Source organism: Aptenodytes patagonicus, chromosome 3, assembly GCF_965638725.1.
Source record: "Aptenodytes patagonicus chromosome 3, bAptPat1.pri.cur, whole genome shotgun sequence".
Taxonomy (NCBI): Eukaryota; Metazoa; Chordata; class Aves; order Sphenisciformes; family Spheniscidae; genus Aptenodytes; species Aptenodytes patagonicus.
Window position 1 is genome coordinate 35317538 of NC_134951.1, and position 20694 is coordinate 35338231.

The 20694-nt window shown below is 38.0% G+C and overlaps 1 protein-coding gene across 2 annotated transcripts in view; it reads left to right on the forward strand.

The window, feature by feature from the left end:
- SMAP1 (small ArfGAP 1) overlaps positions 1-20694 on the forward strand; it is a 115743-nt gene that overhangs the window by 23727 nt on the left and 71322 nt on the right. For both annotated transcript variants that reach the window (XM_076333024.1, XM_076333023.1), the window contains exons 2-4: positions 10877-11010; positions 11718-11803; positions 15791-15866. In XM_076333024.1, the coding sequence (XP_076189139.1) occupies positions 10877-11010; positions 11718-11803; positions 15791-15866 (296 nt within the window). The remainder of the gene's footprint in view (positions 1-10876; positions 11011-11717; positions 11804-15790; positions 15867-20694) is intronic.

Genomic DNA, 20694 nt, shown 5'->3' on the forward strand with positions numbered 1-20694 from the left:
CTCTCTGGTATGGAGGACGATGGTTGAAATATAAATACGGGGAGGCCTGGCAGATCGATTATATCACACTCCCACAAACCCGCCAAGGCAAGCGCCACGTGCTTACAATGGTGGAGGCAACCACCGGATGGCTGGAAACATATCCCATGCCCCTGCCCGGAACACTATCCTGGGCCTTGAAAAGCAAGTCCTATGGCGACATGGCACCCCAGAAAGAATTGAGTCAGACAACGGGACTCATTTCCGAAACAACCTCCTAGACACCTGGGCCAAAGAGCACGGCATTGAGTGGGTGTATCACATCCCCTATCATGCACCAGCTTCTGGGAAAATTGAACGATAAAATGGACTGTTAAAGACTACACTGAGAGCAATGGGTGGCGGGACATTCAAACATTGGGATACGCATTTAGCAAAGGCCACCTGGTTAGTCAACACTTGGGGATCTGCCAATTGAGCAGGCCCTGCCCAGTCAGAACTTTTACGTAATGTAGATGGGAATAAAGTTCCTGTAGTGCACATAAATATGTTGGGGAAGACAGTCTGGGTTATTCCTGCCTCAGGCAGAGGCAGACCCATCCGTGGGATTGCTTTTGCTCAATGACCTGGGTGCACTTGGTGGATAATGCGGAAGGATGGGGAAGTCCAATGTGTACCTCAAGGGGATTTGATTTTGGGTGAGAATAGCCAATGATCTGAATTATGTGGTGTTAAGTACTAATTATAGTTATAATAGTTGTAATACACAGATATACTAATCATACTAATAATATTAGATGCCAAACTAATGTTATTACAATAAGAATCACCCAGACTAATGAAGAATAACTTCAGTGAAACCAAGCAAAGCACAGTGATGATGGTACCAGAACTGACTTCAACATGGAACAATCCAACACCACATACCATCTCCATTTTTTCTGCCCTGGAAGATTATTATGACAGATGGAGCCCGGAGTCATGGACTAAATGAACTCACCGAACGTTTTAGAGGGATGGCCCACAGACTAAGGGAATGATATCTCTGTGTGTATATAAATAGGAAAAAAAAAGGGGGTGGTGGTTAATGAAAATGTACTGGAAAATGTGAGACGAGCATGACGCAGATGGTATAGAATAAGGGGTGGATATTGTCCTGGTTTCGGCAGGGATAGAGTTAATTTCCTTCCTAGTAGCTGGTACAGTGCTGTGCTTTGGATTTAGGATGAGAACAATGTTGGTAACACACCGATGTTTTAGTTGTTGCTAGGTAATGCTTACACTAGCCAAGGACTTTTCAGCTTCCCATGCTCTACTGACTGAGAAGGCTGGAGGTGCACAAGAAGCTGGGAGGGGGCACAGCCAAACTGGCCAAAGGGACATTCCATACCATGTGACGTCATGCTCAGTACATAAACTGGGGGAAAGCTGGCCGGGGGGGCCACTGCTCGGGGACTGGCTGGGCATCGGTCGGCGGGTGGTGAGCAATTGTACTGTGCATCACTTGCTTTGTGTATTATTATCATATTACTATTATCATTTTATTTCAATTATTAAACTGTTTTTATCTCAACCCACGAGTTTTTCTCACTTGTGCTCTTCCAATTCTCTCCCCCATCCCACCGGGAGTGGCGGGAGTGAGCGAGCGGCTGCGTGGTGCTCAGTTGCTGACTGAGGTTAAACCACGACACATACCAAGAGTAAACTGATGTTACCTGTGTATCTCCAATCTAGTTAAGGCTTTATACAGCCCTTGAAATAGGGATGCTGTCTTAATTTCTTTGAAACACTTTTAACAATTATCGATGCTATTGAAGCAAATGGATCAGTGAGCTGAAGGAATAATTAAAACTGGTTCATATGTATTTCTCTGACTTCTAGAGGTGGGACAGGCTGTGCAGGGGAAGAGTTTCATTCAGAATACTTCTATGCAGCCTCTTTGGAGTTATGAATAGGACTGATCGGAATGGATTTGTTGATGACTTCCATGGAAAATGGTTATCCAGATAGAAAAGACAAACTTGGGGGAATTCTGTCCCTAAAACTCTATATCATTTACCAGACACTGGCTAAAAATAGCCAAGTGATGCTTCTAAGGCTTGTCTTCCCACCGTTCTTGCAATAAACCTTGAACCACACAAATCTCAGCCGTTATCAAGCTGGGCTCTGGAACAGTGTGTTTAGTTGCTTGAAGTGTCTGCCTTCAGTGCAACTTTATGCTGTTGAGTTTGATTTTGAAACTACTAAAACAGCCCCTCTTGTCTGAACTCCCCCCAATCTTTTTTTAATGTAGCAAATTTTAAGTTCTCAAATTCTGGCCTTGACTATCAAAACACAGGCTTGCGAAGCCAGCTGTAAGAGACTTCTAAAGACTAGAGATATGTTTAAGCTATGGCCTTTTGTTGCCTTTGTTTATATAAAACAGTATTTTGCTGCATACTTAGACTGACATCTGAAAAGCACATAAAGACTGCACTTGTATGGTTTTCCTAGTCTTTGGGTATGGAGGTAAAGCAAGGAAGTCTCCTCTACTGTAGAGGAAAAGAAATCAAGCTTAATTTGGGGGCGTAGATGTGACACGAGAATGTGCTTCAGGCTATTTGTTCTGCTTAATCAGAAACTAATTCAGGGGATCAAGTGATAGGTAAATAGTCCCATATCAGTAGTCTCAAAAGACTAAAGGTTCAAAGACCTTGAAGAACATTTTATTTGAGAATAAAGATTCTTGTACTGTGGTTCTTGCACAGTTTCCTTTGCTTCGAGATCTTTATGCAAGATGTGCAAGATCTTTTATTCTTTCTAAGAAGATTTGTTCTTTAATTTATGAAGTCTGACATATTTCTTCCTGGCTTCTTACTACTGTTTTGAAGATTAAATTGATTCAGTTGACATGATTAACATTGCGATTAAGCTTTTTGTGTTGTGGGGGGTGTGTATGTGTGTTTTCTTGTTGGATTTTAGTTTTTTGTTTTTCTTTGAGAGTGTGAATCAAAAATGGTTGGAGATGGTGGATGTGATTCTGCCTTTTTGGGCGACAACTAAGCAGCCTCCAATGAAGTTAGTAAGAGATGGTCTTTGAAGCAGCAGGATTAGACTGAAAATGGATGATAGTAATTGTATTGCTTTTCAGCATTTTAGTATCACCTTGACTTAATCCCTGTCTCTAGTGTGTTATGTTTCAAGGAGAGAAGCTTGGAAGAGTCACTGTAGTTCTGCCTTGTTCTTTGTTCTTCCCTCGGTACCCACTGGAGGAAGGAGTGTTTTGTGTAACTTAGCTGTTCTTGTGTTGAATTACACAAAATACAACTGCTGCTTACTCGTTTTCCTTCTTTTCTCTGTACCTGATATATAAGGATGCTTGTCTTCTGTTCGTGATCTTTATCTGTATCTCAGCTTGGAGAAATTTCAGATGTTTCTGGAAAATATTAATTGATAACCTGGTTGAAATCTTTAGTAGAACACTTGTGCAGTATGAATTGCGTGGGGGAGTAATGCAGAGAGAGCGAGCTGCATTGGCGTGATTGTACTGATGCAACCACTGAGGCTTTTTAGTAAGTCCTTGGCCAAAAAGTGATAGTTTTTAGGAACTGGCTAGCAACCATTTAGGACCAGTCAAGAGACATGTTCAGTTTTCTTGCAGTTAATTCCCTGTTCCACAAGATGGAGCCAGTTATTTGATAAATAAAGTCTGTCAACCAGCAGCAGAATTTGGAGAAACAGAAGAGAATTAAAGTAACTTCACAGTGCTTTATGGTCAAAGGACAGGCAGGGTGCAGCTGAGTGAAAGGAAGAATTGTAGTCTGTCAGAAGTCTTTGAAGATGTTGGCCCAAGATAAGTTTGCTACAGACTATATTGAGATGCAAAGCAGTTGGTGCTCTGTTGTATGTAATACCTGGCTTCCTTCTTTGTAGAATTGTTAATTGGTAACTGCAAGAATGGAGAGTGAAAACTAACTTTGTTTTTATGTGCCTCTGTAATACAAACCTTATTTAAACTTAGTCTTGACAAGCTTTCTTCATTTAAAACTTTGTCTCAAACTTATTAGTCTCCTGGCTAACTGGTTTTATGCACATAGTGTAAAAGGTTCAAAATAGTTTGCTGAGATATAAGACAGTCACCCTTCCCTTTGACAGCAAATATAAAATTTAAAGGCTGTGTGCTTGCTCTTTTTACCCCAATTCTGACCTCTGCTTGCTCTCTGTAAGTTGAGATGTTTAGTAAGAGTGGGCAGCACCTGTGTTGCAGCAAAAGAAGTGTTTCAGTATTAACCTGCAGTTACAGTAAGCTGAGCAGATGGTAGTGGACTGATGGAGGGAAGGAAACTCTGAATTATTGTGGTAAGGGAGGCAACTATGATCATTCTCCTACTTTGTAGTCATATCTGCAATAATCTTATACTTGCTCCTTTGTGGACATCTCCCAATTCTGTCATATCCCAGTACTTTTGTTTCCTTTTGCCTCTTTTTAGTTTGTTCTGGTCTCCACTGCCTGCCTTTTTTTTTTTTTTTTTTAAACTTGTTTGTGTGACAGGTGCTCCTACTCCTGCCCAGTCTTGTCTGGTAGTGTATAACCTTTCTCGCTGATTTCTTACTGCAGGTAGAAGCTGAGTAGAGGATGCAGTGTTGACTGAGATGTTTAAAGTGGTTAAAGGATTTTTATACAAATGAATCAAACAGAGAGCTAAAGAAATGTTTCACACTGTATTGACTGCTTGGATTCATATATAGTTAGTATATGAGGCTTCCATGTTTTTTGTAATGCAGATAAAAGTACTTTTTCCTCAGCATTTTGAATGAGTGGTATCATGTAAGCCTTGTTTTATACCTGATACAGTACTATGCATCCACTGATGCAAAATAAAACTCGAGCAGTTTGGAATAAAACTTAAACCTTGGACTTCTAAAAACTAATGTGCTTTGTCTTGTGTTTCCTTTGGAAATGCACTATACCAGCTTAAGCATTACCATTCCTGTCATTATTCTTGCCCGAAGATCTGTATCAGCTGTACCCACAGAAAGTTGATTGTATCAGGCTATAATTACATTAGCAGGGTATGTCAGCAATGCTGTGAATGTTTATTGCAGCTTCTTCAATCAGCTTTCTAATGTAATGGAATAGAACATATGGTCCTAACTGAATGAGTCATGGGGATGGGGAAGAAAGGGATATATGGAAGTATATGCACACACATTAAGCATGTGCAAGGTACTAGTCCAGTTTAAATAATATGGAGGAGAAATATCTCATTAAAAATGATACCCTGAAGAGGGGAAAGTGGGGGGAAAAAGTGGGAAAATTTTTTAAATATGTTGGGAGAAAAACTTTCACCTCACCGGAGAACATGTAAAGATGATGCCTTTTTCACAACATTCACACTTTGAAGTGCACTTGAGAATAAAAGAATGTCATGTGAGGATGGATAACTTTTTCAGCAATTTAAAAATTGGCTTGAAATCGACTTATGTGAAGACTTGTATCTAAAATTATGTAAATTACTTTCAAGCTCTTTATTGCTTAAGTTTTAAACAGCTAAAGTTAGTTTTTGAAATGTTCTCAGTTTTTTTAGTACCTGTAGATATTTCTGCAAGTAGGGAGAACATTTGTTACATACAATAACTATACTGGCATGGAAGTCTACCGTAACTGGAAAAAACTCTCTTCAGGTTGTTTCTTAAATTCACAAGTTATCTAGCAATTCTACAAACTTAGACATACCCTGAAATGTTGTGTCTTGTGGCTACATACTTCTTTCATTCTTAGAGTCTAGATGGCTTTTAATAAAGGTCTCCTTAAATACTCTAAATATGTCACAATTAGTGCTGTTTCTGCACATCTAATTGAATTCTAGTTTCCACTCAAAACTTGGTATATAATTCCTGAATGCAAACTAATGTAGTTTGGTGTGGTGGGTTGACCCTGTCAAGCAGCCGAACACCCACCCTACCTCCCATGCGCTCTCCTCTCCTGTGGAATGGGGAGAAAATAAGAGGAAGATGGAAAGACTTGCAGCTCGACATCATGACAGTTTAATAAGGAAAGCAAAAGCTGCGCATTCAAGTGAAGTGAAAAGAGAAAGTCATTCACTACTTCCCATCAGCAGGCAGATGTCTGGCTACGTCCTGGAAAGCAGGGTTCAGCAAGTCTAAGGGTTGTTTGGGAAGGCAGATGCCATAACCACAAATGTCCCCCCGCTTCCTCCTCCTTCTTTCTATCAGCTTTTGTTGCTGAGCACGATGTCATATGGTTTGGGATGTCCCTTTGGTCAGTTGGGGTTTGCTATCCCTGGCTGTGTCCCCTCCCAGCCTCTTGCCCACCCCCTGCCTACTGGGTGGGGGTGGGAAAGAAAACCTTGACTCTGTGCAAGTACTGACCAGCCATAGCCAAAGCATTAGTGTTATCAGCACTGTTTTAGTCACAAATCCAAAGCACAGCTCCATACAGGCTGCTATGAAGACAGTTAACTCCATCCCAGCCAGGCCCAGCACAGTGGGAAATGTCGCCTGGTATTCTCCACTTAACATGTAATAGCCAAGACTCCAAATTAATTTGTCTGAAGCCACATGACAACTCAAATCCATCTTTCCATTTAGCTCTTACAAGAAGCTTGCACTTGTGCTGTGTTTAAATTTAAAATCAAAACTTAATCACTGTTTTTTATGAAGGTAACTGAATTACAGTTGCCAGTAAGACTAAGTATGCACAGTAAACTTTGTGGGTTTTTATTCCGGATTAGTTATTTTAAGAGTTACTTAAATTGTTAATGTCAAACCATCCTAAGGAAGGTTGTCAGGTGTTCACAAGAATGACCTAATGCATTCAAAAATCTTGTCTTGATAATTTCTCTGGAAAATAGCACACACCTTCCTAACTGACCCTACCTAACTACCTATCAAGAACTGAAGAGGAAATTTAAGTCTAATCAGTAGACAAATATAGAAAAGAAAGAAAAGTTTAGATTGAAGAAAAAAAAAAATTAGTCTCATCTTGGAAGCAGCAATCTGTCTTGGGGTTGCTGAAATTTTTTTCTTGGTTCATCCAGGCAATGTTTCAGGGACTTCATAGTATCCTACTATATGGTCTAGTATAAACATTGGTCATTTTCAGGACACCACAAGTCCTATGGCTTTTTTCCTTAAATTAACTTTAGCAAAGGATGGAAGAGGCTGAAAATATTTTTAATCAGTTACCTATATCTTACATGACTGAAGAAATTACTTGAAGTGTATTTTTATATCGGAGTGGTCCATTGTTAGTGTTGCAGCAAGATGCTGAAGTGCAACTCAGCTCTTCTAGTAAAAAGCTTGTATTCAAATAGTCTTCAAAAGAATAAAATTACAATTGTATTAAAAATTACGTCAAACAGTGTTTCATGTTAATATTGGCTGATTGGAGTTGCGCTGTATAATGCAGTTCTTGATAGGTAAGATAGCATTACTACTGACATGTGAAGGTGTTTTAAATAGCATAACATAGCAGTCATCAAGATTCTTAATGTCCAGTCTTCATTTCTGAAGCCAAATGTCTGTCGTCTTAATTGGCTAGCAAAATACATACAGCAGAAAAACTAGGTTATTTTTGTAAATTTTGCTGAAGAAAAACACATGTATCTTTAAGGACCCAACGAGAAGAAACCTGTGAATATTTCTGTTAAGTGCAAAATATTTCCTGGGTACAGAAATAAGGTTCCTGACTTCATATAGAATTGAGATAACTGTAAATTGTTTATTGAATCAGTCCAAATTACTGTTAAACATTTCTCACACAGGAAGGTTTACAGACTAAGCTTTAGTTGGCTGTTTGGTTAAGTCAAGCACAGCTAGTTTGATGCTCACACAGAAAACGTTATTTTGTAACTTCTTTTGCCTACTGCTTACCTGTGGCTGTAATTGATTTGTATTAATTAAAACGTTATTTCATTTGAAGTGTTTAATATTGCATATTGTCATTAGTCTGAAATAAATTCAGAGATTACATGTGAACATTTTTGTCTGGCCTCAGGTTTGTCTGTTATTCCACTGCTTAATTTGTTACTTTATTGCTTAAATATATTTGATTTCCCTAAGTTGTTTCAGAAATAAGTACAAATTAATGAAATCTGAGCTTCTGGGAAAATAAGAAACTGTTCTTTTACAGGAGAAAACCAGCTAATTCACAAGTTGTGTTATGTTCTTTCTTTTTGCTAATAAAATTTCAAGTTAAAATACTAAACTACAAAGTTAATGATCTCCCTCTTCATTTATTAAGAACTGTCTATCTGGGATATCATAGCTGAGGAAGAACCTGAAGAATAGGAAACTCATGTGATGTGTAGTTGTACAAACTCTGTTGTGGTAAAAAGTTTATAGTGGCTGTGCAGACAACCTATAGGATAAAAATATGGACAGCACATAGATACTACAGATAAACACTTCCTGTCCCTATAGTAACCTGATCAAAACTGGCTTCCCTCTTTAGAAGGCACATCCCTGGGTTATAGTTTGGGGGAAAAACTGGAGAAGCTGTTGGGCACACAAGACCTTGCCTTACTTTTTTGTTTCTAAACCATCATGGCTACATTAAGCAATTGCATAAGCTGAGGTACTTTATCTACAATGGAGTGGCTAAGGAGGTTTTTTGATTAAGTTTCTTCTGGTGTACTACTTTAGCTGAAATGTGATTAATATGTTGAGGCAAATGGCCTGCAAAACTCTATCCTGGAGCACTAAAACTTAAAGTAGTATAAATTGTAGGTGGGATCTTCCTGTACTGTAGATCTACGCAGACGGTAAGGACAGGATGAGTATTTTGCATCTGTAGTGTTTTATAGGGGAAAATAAAAAGGCAGGTCAACAGGTTGCTAGTTGTTGAACTACTTAAGACACACATTGCAAACAGCTTGACTGTTGGTTCTTACCTGACAAGTAGTAGTTTTAACGCAGAAGCGCCATGTGGGAAATGATGTGTTAGTTTCAATGAGTAACTGTTAGATCTCTTGACCCCTGAAATCTAATTTTATGATGGTAGTTCTTATTTCAAAAACTGCCAGTCATCTTAATCATTTTGGTCTTAAAGGTCAAGCAATGGACATCAGGTGGTCTGACTTTTTGAGATCTTGAACAAGAAAAATTAAAAGCAAGGTGGCTACCCAAAATATAGCCAGTATTTCCACTAGTAAGAGGAAGGCTTGTTGCAACAAATCTGGGGAGCTGTGAGTGTGTCTTGGGATTTTCAAATACCTACTCAAAAGAACAGAGCCTAACTGAAAGGCTTTCTCCTGCTGCCTTGTTTTGGCTATTGCTGAACAGTGCTTGCACGCTATCGGGGCTTTTCTTTTTTCTGTTCTGCCCCCTGCAGATGAGTAGGCTAGGGGTGGGTGGGCAAGAAATTGGAAGGAGACACAGCTGGGGCAGCTGCTGACTCTAATTGCCATTCCATACCATATGATGATGTGCTCAGCAATAAATGCTCAAGGAAAGGAGGAGGAAGAAAGGACATTTTTGGTTATGGTGGTGTATTCCAAAGCAAGTGCTGTGTGTGCTGAGGCCCGGCTTTCTAGGAAGTGGCTGGACACCTGCCTGCCAATGGGAAGTAGTGAAGAAATCCTTCCCCCCCCCCCCCCCCCCTTCTTTGCTTGTGTGCAGTTTTTGCTTCACTTACTAAAACTGTTGTTATCTCAGTCTGCCAAGTCTTCCCACCTTCCTTCTCTTTTCTCCGTGTCCTGCAGGAGGGGAGAGTGAGCGAGCAGCTTTGTGGGTGTTTGGCTGGGGTCAACTCAATGCAGTCCTAAGCTAAAGATCAGGAGAGGGAGGCATAAAATTCTTTTCTAGGCCCCAGGAAAGTGTTTGTACAATATATTAATATTGAAATGCAAACTGCTGCAGTTGCGTGAGTGGTCTAGATGCGCATCTGTCGTACAAAGGCAGAAAGTAATTGCTCAAAATGTTTTCCAACTCTTCAGTGCGCCTTCTTGCTTTTGAAGATTAATTATTTAATCTCTGAACTCCTTAGAGCTCAGAACTAGATGGACTTTAAAGCAGTGCCTTTAACGGTGGTGTACAGAGCTGGAATAAAACAGTGTAAATGTGTTTAAATTGAGACTGTGTATTAACTTCAAGTCAAACATCCAAAGTGTTACTGTGGGAGTTCAGGCCAGCATACTTTAGGTCTGTTTCAACATGCCAACACAGCTGAGAAACAATGCTAAGGTTCATAAATCAACCTGATTCTGTGAGAAAATTCATTGGACTGTGAATGGCAGCTCATACTGTAGATTAAGAATCAAGGGTACTGAACGTATTCAGTTTTCCACCATTCTTAGTCATGGATATTTTCATCAGTTGGTTTTGCAAATCTCTGTATAATCATTCCCTAAGAGCTTGCATGCTACTGTTGTAAAGTCTGTGTTCCATGAGGTATTAAAGGATTTGTTGCATTAATCTAAGATTGCCCTGCATTTAATTTCAAGTTAAGTACAGATGCATGTCTTAGAAAGCTTTTGATTGGAGAAAAAGGGACAACTTCTACTGATTTCTGCTGATGCTTGCATCTGATGCATAGCCGTAAGGATTATTCAAGATGTAAGCAAAATCTTGTTGTTACTAGTAAGACAACTTTCTAAAGTTTGTTTGAGATTTTTTTTGGGGGGTGGGGTGGTGAGAGGGTAGTGGACACAACATATGACGTCCTAGCTTAATCTGGCTAACTCAAATGTTATGTGACATCACTTAGAAGTAGAAAGCTGTAAATAAAATTGCTAATAATGGAGATTGTTAGAAGTAATAGATATCCTAGAGAAACAGCTGTGAACCTTTATTCAGACTTGTTTATTCCTGTTGTCAGTATAGAATTATGCTAAAGAAAATCTTCACAGTATATGGAATTTTGAAAATAACTAATTTATTTCCCCATTCCCCTTAGGTCCAAGATGGGCCTCTTGGAACACCGGTGTTTTTATTTGCATCAGATGTGCTGGAATACATCGAAATCTTGGGGTCCATATATCAAGGGTCAAGTCTGTGAACTTGGACCAATGGACACCAGAGCAAATACAGGTAAAATATCTTAAAATATGTTTTCAATTTGGAAGGAATGCCAGGAGTCCTTTTGAAAGGATCTGAGTTTATCATGATGCCCCAACTTAAATGTTTTACAATCAAAGTAGTTCTTAATGTGTTATATTTCTAGTGTAATGAGTTTAAGTTCTGAAAACTCACTTCAGAAATTGGTTTAGCTATCTTTTCTGTATCATTTTAGATGTATTGTACCTTGCCATGGGGACTCTGAAAGCTGCTGCTTTGTTATCTGTAGAAAATGCATTGTAAACCTTTTGCTTTTCAGTAGGGGACAGTAAGGTAGTGTTCACACATCTGTCTGATTCTTGATTACATTCTTTTGGTGTACTGAGTACTGACTTTTCCAGGTATGCTCCAGTCTGAAGCCTCTTTCTGCTGCCAGACAAATTTTCTTACTCCTGTTCCTCCTGGTCTGAAGAGCCATCCTGAGAGATGAAAGCTTATCTTTCACTGGATGGGTTAGTTTACACTGTAAACAGCATCTATGTTGTTAGCTTTTGTCCAGCAAGTCTTGGCAGGCAGCCCTCTTGTGCCATGGGAGCATCTCCCAAGACATATGGCAGCAGAAAGGTCTCCAAGTTAAAAACTTGCAGTGTCTTTTAAGCACACTAATAGCATTCTGATTTGTTTCAGGATTTAAAGTATTGATGGACATGAACTAACTGTTTTCTACCACTTTTCCTTAGTGCATGCAAGAAATGGGAAATACTAAAGCAAGACTACTCTATGAAGCTAACCTACCAGAGAACTTCCGAAGACCTCAAACAGATCAGTATCCTTTTTGGTTTAGCTTTCACGTTGAAATGACTTGTAATGCAATTTAGATGTTATGACTGTTTCAAGGAACTGCTACATTTGGCAACTCACCTTATTTATTTCATTGATCTTGTTGTATAAGAAGTGACAATGGAAGTTGGGAATGGTTCAGAAAAGGTTTAAATTACTTCAGTTAGAGCAAATCTACTTTGTAATGAGATTTGGCAAGCCCCATTTATTTTTGCTTTCAGAAGAGGTGACTTCATAAATTCCCTGTATGTAGGAAGTTAGAGTGATACTAGAGAGCTCTTGAATATTCTGTCTTTATCTTGAGTAACTGCCAGCTGAAGTTAGAAGCATTTGAACAGGAAATAACGAGGTGAACAGTAAAGTAAAATAAGCCATTGGATCTTACTCAAGTGAAGCATGGATTTCTTCCTTTAGATTAAGTATTCTGTAATTTTTCAGAGTTGAAGTGTATACATTCTGTGAAGTGTGCTAGCACAGATGACTAGCATGGGAATATCTAAAGAAACCAGACCTCCCTGATGGCCACCACTTGTGTTGGTGTGTGGTTATCACCATGTACCTGGAAGGGGAGGGTTGGAAGGAAAATTGTCTACCACCAATAAATAGCTTTCCTCAAAAAATACCTTTTTCGAATGTACTGAATCATTAGGATGATGTATAATGGCATTAATTTAGATTTGTATTAGCTCCTGATTTAGTGAAGTTACTCCACAGGTAGGATTTGCTTCACCTGATCTTACTGGAACTCTAACTATAATGAGATTTTGAACACCTACTGTTAAGTGAGCTGAATCTTTCCCCAACTCTCTTAGCCTGATGATGATACAGGCTATGGAGACTGATAAACAGACTTAGTAGTTACTGGATCTGGATTTTCTCCTTCTATACCCAAAAGTGATTTTGGTTCTTCTGTTTAATAGATACCATGCTCAATATGCTATGTGCAGAAGATTTTTTTTTTTGAAAGGTTAGACTCCTTATTATAAAATGCACTTGAGCAAAACAGATATGTTTTTTCATATTCCAGTAGCTTTTAAATTAAACATAACATACGCATAAGAAAAAAGTAACTGGAACCAGATAGCACTGTAGTATTCCAGCTGTAATATTCTAGAACTTTATTTCAGCCATAAGACTGAAATACTTTGCCTAAAACTTACTCAAAAGTGGATCTTGAAGATGTATATTTTGTTCTTCCTGCAGCTAACTTGAATTCACTGGTACTATTGCAGGAGAAGCAATAATGCTTTACTCCAAGCTTTTCTTGTCCGATCAGACCAAAAGTCTCATTCTTAGACTTTCAAAATAATTATTTTGTTGACACTGTATACCGTGAAATAATTATATGGCCTTTTGAACAGTTGTCAGTTTCTAAGTGGTGGACTTGGTCAACTGAATATATTTCATTGCATGTGTTTTCGTTATTAAAAATACAGCGCCAGGAGAGAGGATGCCAACATTTTCTGTTTTATTTCTCAATTTCTCCATAACTTTGGCAGCTACTTACCTACTTGGCATTCATGACAAGCTGTTGTGTTACGGACTTTTTTTTGCCTTTCCTCTTTGCCCTTCGTATCACTACAAAATCAACGTTGTGTCTCATCAGTATTCTGGTTATGAATATTCTCAATGTTCTGAATATTCTTTTGGATGAACTATGAAAACTCTTTGCATGTAATGATCACTTTTGTATATGCTCTTCTATATTAGCGTTTAACTTCCTGTAGCAGTATAATATACTTATTTCTATTTTTTAGGTAGTAGAATGGAGTCACAGGAGAAACGTGTATGTGGGATCTGTCCAAAATCTGCTAAAGATCCCCCATCACTTCTGCTTCTTAATCACAAGACTGACCTTTCTGGGCCTTTTTTCATTCTTCCCTTGTACTTGGCAGGAATGCTCTGGCGTAGAAGCTAACTTTGAGGATCATCTTGATGGTTTTTTGTATGGCAGCTTTAGCTTCCTGTTTGAAAGTGTTTTTTTCCAAGAGTAGATTGAATCATTTTTTTGTCTATTCATTTTACTCACTTCTTAAAACAGTTTTGGCATCTGTTGAGGTTGCTTTAAATTCTTTTGTTAAGAAGAACACAGTAGGTTATTGATCTAAAGAAACTTGGGCATGGTCCAGAAATTCACCCATATTGAAGTGGGTTGACTTGAATAAAGCGGGTATTATTAAAAATGCACAACTTAATACCCCAATGTAAAAGCATCCTGAAAAATTAAACCCTATGAAATTTAAATACTTATGATTCTGTGTTAATACTCTTCAAATTAAAACTTTATAATTGTCTGAAATACCAAGTGTGCATTCTGGGAAACTGCTAAAAATACGGAAATATTTATGCAAAAGAACTAAGATATCTAACAGCAAAATTTGAGCAACCAAAACTTAGAACATTTGACAAAATAAATGTGCCATCTGAAAATGTTAGTTTTGGCAAATAACTAAGACTTTTTATTTGAAGAAAGGATAACTTGTTCTAAGGTATTTTAGAACAATCAAGTTTTGAATCTTTTCTATTTACTTCTAAATTAGTTATAATTTAATACAGTTATCCAGTTACAGCCCAAAAGCATGGAAAAAAATTAAATTCCCTTTCTCTATCTCCTCTCCCCCACTGAGATTATATAATGCAGTAATTTGTACTGCAAGTTGAAAATAAACTTTCTGAGGCAATCCTGTTTAGTCTTAACTAAATTTGAAAAATTGTGGGAGTTGCATATTACACAACTTCCATTCATCTGTAATTTGAAAACATACATTGATTTTTTTTTTTTGGCAAAATGACAGTCCTTTGGTATGTGTAAAGAGTAATGCAATATTAGTACTAAGATAGTTGTACCTTCAAAGTGCTCAAGATGCCCTTTAGAGTGTAGATACATTTGGAAAGAGGCAGAAAAGAATGTTTCGGTTTTTGCAACTTCTATGAAGCAGTGTCTTCAGGTGACACTTGCATACAATTTGAAACTAAATGTGATTGTTGATGATACAATTTGATGCACAGAACGAAGGAACTGAGTACTCTGAGCTCAGTGTTAATCTTAAGAGAGAGTATGTGGAGCTAAGGTGTCTTTCCAGACTGAGGAAAAATTGCTATGGAAGTTTAAGATGCAATGAATCTGCTTCCACAGTTGCAATTTTGATTTTTGAATGGATAATCACATTGCCAAACAAATTAGTTAAAATTTATTTTACAGATACCAGAGAATCAGCTTTACTAAAGTTAAAGTATTCACACTGCTTTGGATGAGCTGCTTTATGAAGCTGAGAGAATAATTGAGGAAAACAACTAGTTGTCCTTTTTGTGTTTGAGCTAGTGAGTTGTCAGTTCTGGTCTTCTACATCAATATGCTTGCTGCTATTTCCACCTTTGCTTCAATATGTTTTTATCACTAGTGTTTTAGTTTTCTTTCCCTTCCACAGAGATGTTTGTTGTAATAAGAGACTCGCATGGAGGACTTGCTGATCTTACTGATCTTAGAGAACTGTTTATGATCAGCTTTTGATGCATGATACAATTTGTGCAAATCGGAGAACAGGTGCATACATTTCACCTTTTATTGGAAGAGAAAGTGTTTTTCCCAAGTTATGATGGTAAACTATACTTGAAATATTTACTGTATATGAATACCTTTGTTCAAGTATTTGCAGTACTACAGCCCTGTAGCTTATAAACACCAAGTGAAAACGTCCTAAATGTGGAACACTGAGTTACTTCTATTATATCTTTCTCACACTGTTTCATTAAGACATTAAACTGATTAATTCTCTGTAGTAAAAAGAAGCTCCTTTTGGAGACTGCAATAGCAATTGTTCTGTGTAGAGCAGTTTGTTCTTTTGTTTTAAAACTACAAAATGAGATGGAGCAAGAATCTGGTGCATTTCTTTAATTTGAATAACTGTCAGCTTTTTAGGTTAAAATTGCTATTTATGTGAATGCGTATTTTCCTTAAACTAGCTACTTCCAGAGCTGTGGAATTTTTCATCAGGGATAAGTACGAAAAGAAGAAGTATTATGATAAAAATGCAGTTAATGCCTTCAATGTAAGTAAAGAGTCTCACCAAGACTTCTGTCACTTTTCTTTTTTGAAAGCTACAGAAATGTAGGAAACATTACATATGTTAAAATGTCTTTCACAGTCAAAAACTTCTTGATACAGACCTAAATGCTTGCTTTTGTATCTCTTGAAAGCTATTCCTAGGTTCTGCAAGTTCAACACACTGTCTATTGCACTTGTAAGAGCAAAGCGTTATGATCCAACAAATAGCTTGCTTCCAACTGCTTATATTGTGTTTTTCTTTTTCGGTAATGGGTAGTTCTTCAACAGTATACTTTTGAGTCCTTTCCGAGTATCTTTTTGTGTGTTACAGGGATGAGATAGGATTACTGTTTCTGGTGACTTTGTCTTCCCTCATTCTCTGTAATACCTTGATGAGAAATCCTGGGTTGTTTTGGGCCCCTCTTCTGAGGGTCTTACTGCCCTGCTGAATTCTAGACTGTTGCTTGCAGTGAGGTGCACTGGAATAGCAAACACGGGTAGTATGGCAAAAACAGCTGTTTAATCATGTAGCTGTGTGTTCACTACAGTAAGTTGGTGAGTGCTTTTCTGGCAAAGCAGTTTTGAGAATGTCAGCCTTTACTGAAGTTCACAGCCTTGTTCATTTTTTTTTTTTGGATATGGCTATTTCTGGGGCATACGATCTAGTTGATATATTTTTAATTATATAGGTGTATTTATGCTTAAACACACACTCCTCTATACCTACATAATTTAAATATGGCCTAACGCGTAAGACCACTCCATCTTACTAGGCAATGAACTTTGACAGGGAAACAAATGCAAGGGTGGCATAAAGAGTGGGAGTTTATGCTGCCTTTGCCATCTGAGGAAAAAAAACAAACCTGGAAACTAGAGAAGTGTATTTCATTAGGCATTGTTGAAGTAGGGGGAAAATTGCTTCACTTAAGAGGTAAAATACAATTGTGGTTTGAATTACACTGTCAGTTACCCTTCTTTACTTTTATTCCAAAGTAGAAAATAGGAAGAATTGTTTAAAATTATACTTCTTTAAGAAGTTCAAAAGACTCCCAAGGTCTTTCTAAACAGACAACCCAGGTGTCTAATACAGTAGTCCACTGCTGCTTTAATATGTTTGAAGGAGTAATCAGATTTTGCTTTATCGTATTGCAGAAGAATATGAATCGCTTACCTGTCATAGCAGCAAGGACAGAATCCAGACAAACTAAAGAGATGAATGTTACTGCTGAGTAGGGAATGCCATGGTATTTCTTCGTGCTTGGGCTTTTCTTTCATTGACTAATGTAAATAGCATAATCTCTCTGAGATAGGAACAAAATATGATTATGAAATATTTTAGCAATAGACGAGTCATGCACATCCACATTCACCTGCATTTTTTTCAAGGCCACCAAACATCAGGTTTGAGGTAGGCAATCTGAAATCACAGTTATGGCAAAATCCTAAAAGTACACGACACTAAATTAGCTAAACTAGTGTAGTGCATGTAGTCCTAGTCTGCTGCTTGTATTGGGTTACCCTCCTTGGCTCTGGTCCCAGTCCAGCTCACACGTGCTTGTAGTGCTGTAACTGGTATTCAGTGATCATCTTTCGAGTGGGACTGACAGGGAAGAGGAAGAAAAGGTGAAGCTGGGCCTCCATTCTGCATATCTGAATCGCTGCTTTTCTGCTCCTGGATACTGTTGGCAGGGAAGAGGGGAAGTTACCCTACACTTCCAGCGCATGGAGGTCTGTGGGGAGTTTGAGAAGAACAGAGTGAGGAAGGGAGTTCTGTGGGGGTACACGTTTCTGTGCCCCCGTGCAGGGGGTGGTGATGGTTTCTAAAGCTTTCCTTTTGCAGTCCTGACGACATCCGAGACATCTTCCCTCTTCCCACCCTGCCAGGAGGTGGCTAAGATTCCCTGGGAATGGAGGGTGGCTGTGGAGGAAGGGGGAGATTGCTGCTTGTAGCCTTCAGCCCTCTGCCAAGTGTTTAGGTAGCATCAAAGCACTTGCTAGCATGATACTTTCATGAGTAATAGTCTTGTGAACTGTTCAGGTGGGGTGTCTGTGCTGCGCCATGGCAAGCTCTTTTCTTCTGGAAAATTTCTTTACCCCATTTTTGCAGAGAGCACCCTGTGTCCTATTTTTAATCGAAATCAGCATTGTTGGGGTGACGTGAGCTTTTAGCACACTTGCTTTCTGTTACCACCCTTGAAATGGCAATGCCTTCTGCTTGGATTAGGACCAATTTAAGTTGGAGATGCATATGTATGTTGTCATTTGGTAAAATGAGTCCCTTCTGGGTCTGAGCAGGTAATACAGAAGTGCTGAAACAGGCTTGCTATGCTCGAAGGGTCACGTTCCTTAACCAGTATTTTCACTGAGGTGGTGTTTAAAAATCTAAGGGGCTTTCCCAGATTTGGTCCACTGTTACAAGTTGCTTGTGGTAAAAGCTTCCTGTAGCATAAAAGTTGTTTTGAATAGATTCTCTTAAAACATGCAGTACAATATTTCTTTTAGCTTAATTTTGGCAAGATCATAAGCTTTTCAAGTTTGTCTAACAGTACAACATCTGTGTTGATGTTAATGTATTCTGTTGGTTGGAGCCCAGCACTATATGTCAAAGTTCAGTTCTTGGTTCCATGGTGCTCAGGATTCATGTATCTCTTATTTTGTTACAAAATTTCTATTTATAATTGTTAATTATATGAAATGTTTTGTTTTCTGACAAGACCGTTGTATTATTAAATTCAGTTTTTAGAGACACGCTATAATAACAAAATTAGCTAGTGCAGAGACCAGTAGTGCCATCAAACATGCAGACTAAAAATAGGCAAATATGAATGATTAAATTATTTTTTTTCACGGTTCACTGAAAAGCAATGCAGGATAAAGCTATGGGCAAAAAAAGCATCTGCAGTTTTATTGGCTAGTTACATTTAAAATAGAATAATGCATTTAAGTAGAAATCAGATATACATTAGAAAAATCTAATGCAGACTGAAAGCAGCCTGACTTTAAAAAATAATTAAAATCTATTAAAATGCATAGATCTCAGTTTTCTGATCCATTGTTACTGGGAAAATGTGAAATGCTGGTTCTGTATCAGTGCTCAGGACTAAGTGAGTGGTACAATTTACTCAGCTGTTGTAAGTGGGTTATCAGTAAATAGTTACTGTCTCTGTTTTCTTGCTCAGACTCAGTGCAGGCTTGTGACCCGTTTATAGAAAGACTGACACCCTTGAACAGTGGTTTGTTTGGTTTTTTGGGTTTGTGGGGGTTTTTTTCCCTTTTGTTGTTTTTTTGTGGTTTTGTTTTGTTTGGTACTGGGAAACATTCTGTTATCATTTAGGCCTAATTCTTAACCACAATCTTAGGCTTTAGCCTTGAGAAAAATCTACTGAAATGTAACAGGAATGGTAGCCCCAGGTAGCAAACTACGGTGCTCTGGGTCAGGTTAGGAGATGTAGGTAGGGAATTTACCAAAGTGATCACACTATGCTTGTCCCTTCTTTTTGCAGATGTACTTTCACATGTACTTCAGGTGAAACAAAAAGCAGGAGCTCCAATTCAGAATAAGCAACGTAGCTGGGGGGAGGAAGCCTGGGAAAAAATATCAATGGAAATTATGTATTCATTATTTTTTACCAACACTGATAATACAGTTAAAATCAATCTGACATTTTAAGGAATATGTTAATGTGGATGAGGTTTTTTTTATGGGTGCCTTTCAGGTTTTTTGGAATATTTATACTTTTTTAGATCTTACTTGGAACAGAAACCTTTTTCTAATCAGAATTTTTTTTAACATTTACATATGCGTTTGCTGCTTCATAATGTTGTAAGACAAGAAGAAAAAGCTTTAGAAAAATGCCTAATAATGCATTTGTAGAAATACTTTCTTTCCAGAGCACTGGAATATTGTCACTTTTAACTTTTTTTTTCTGTTTAGCTGCTGTTAAAGTACCAGTATTTGTTTTTAAGTTTTATTCTGACCAATGTAAAGAAGAGAATTTTGCATACATTAGCCTACTCAGGGAGGCAAACTGGTTTGTTTTTTTTTTTTTGTACCCCATGGAAGTATCTTCAGATACATGCCAGCTCTGTGAAAAACTCTTATAGTTGAAAGGATTTGTAAATGCTTAGATAAAGCTGTAGTGTTTGATACTATGACTAAAACTGTGAAGACAACTGTATAGTATTGATCATATTTAGGAAAATGTATTCTTATTATCAAAGTATATTCCATTTCAGCAGTATAACCCATGACAGAGTTAGAAGTAGTATTTCTCAAGCCAGCACCTATCATAATTCTCTCCTAACATTAACAAGAGTCACATCAGTATAAAAGATCAACAATTCCTTTCTCAGAAAGTAGTTCATAGTCCTACTGTGATGAGACCTCAGTTTGTCAAGACTTCTAAAGGCTGACTGCTTAAGAAACCCACGTCACTTGATCTGGCCAGTTGCCTTCCTGTTTTGCTTTGGTATGATGTAATTTTGAAACATTCAGGACTTCATGGGTTTTTTTATGCCTTTTATGAATGCTTACATTTTTTAAAAGAGGAATAATACAAGTAAAAACACTTGAAGGTGACAGGATGTTACTTGGGAATATAAATACATATATTTGTTCTGTGAATAACACGTGATATGGTATTGTTAACGGCAGGAAATTTTTTTGCTCTTTGAATAATCAACTTAGGAGCAGCAGTAGCTGTTAGCAAGTCAACTTATTTTAAATATCCTCAGCATAATATCGTCCTCCTAGAATTCATTTTCTGCCAAACCCCCTTCTCGATTTTTAGGCATACATAAGCTGTGAATGATGCAAAGTATAGCATAGAATC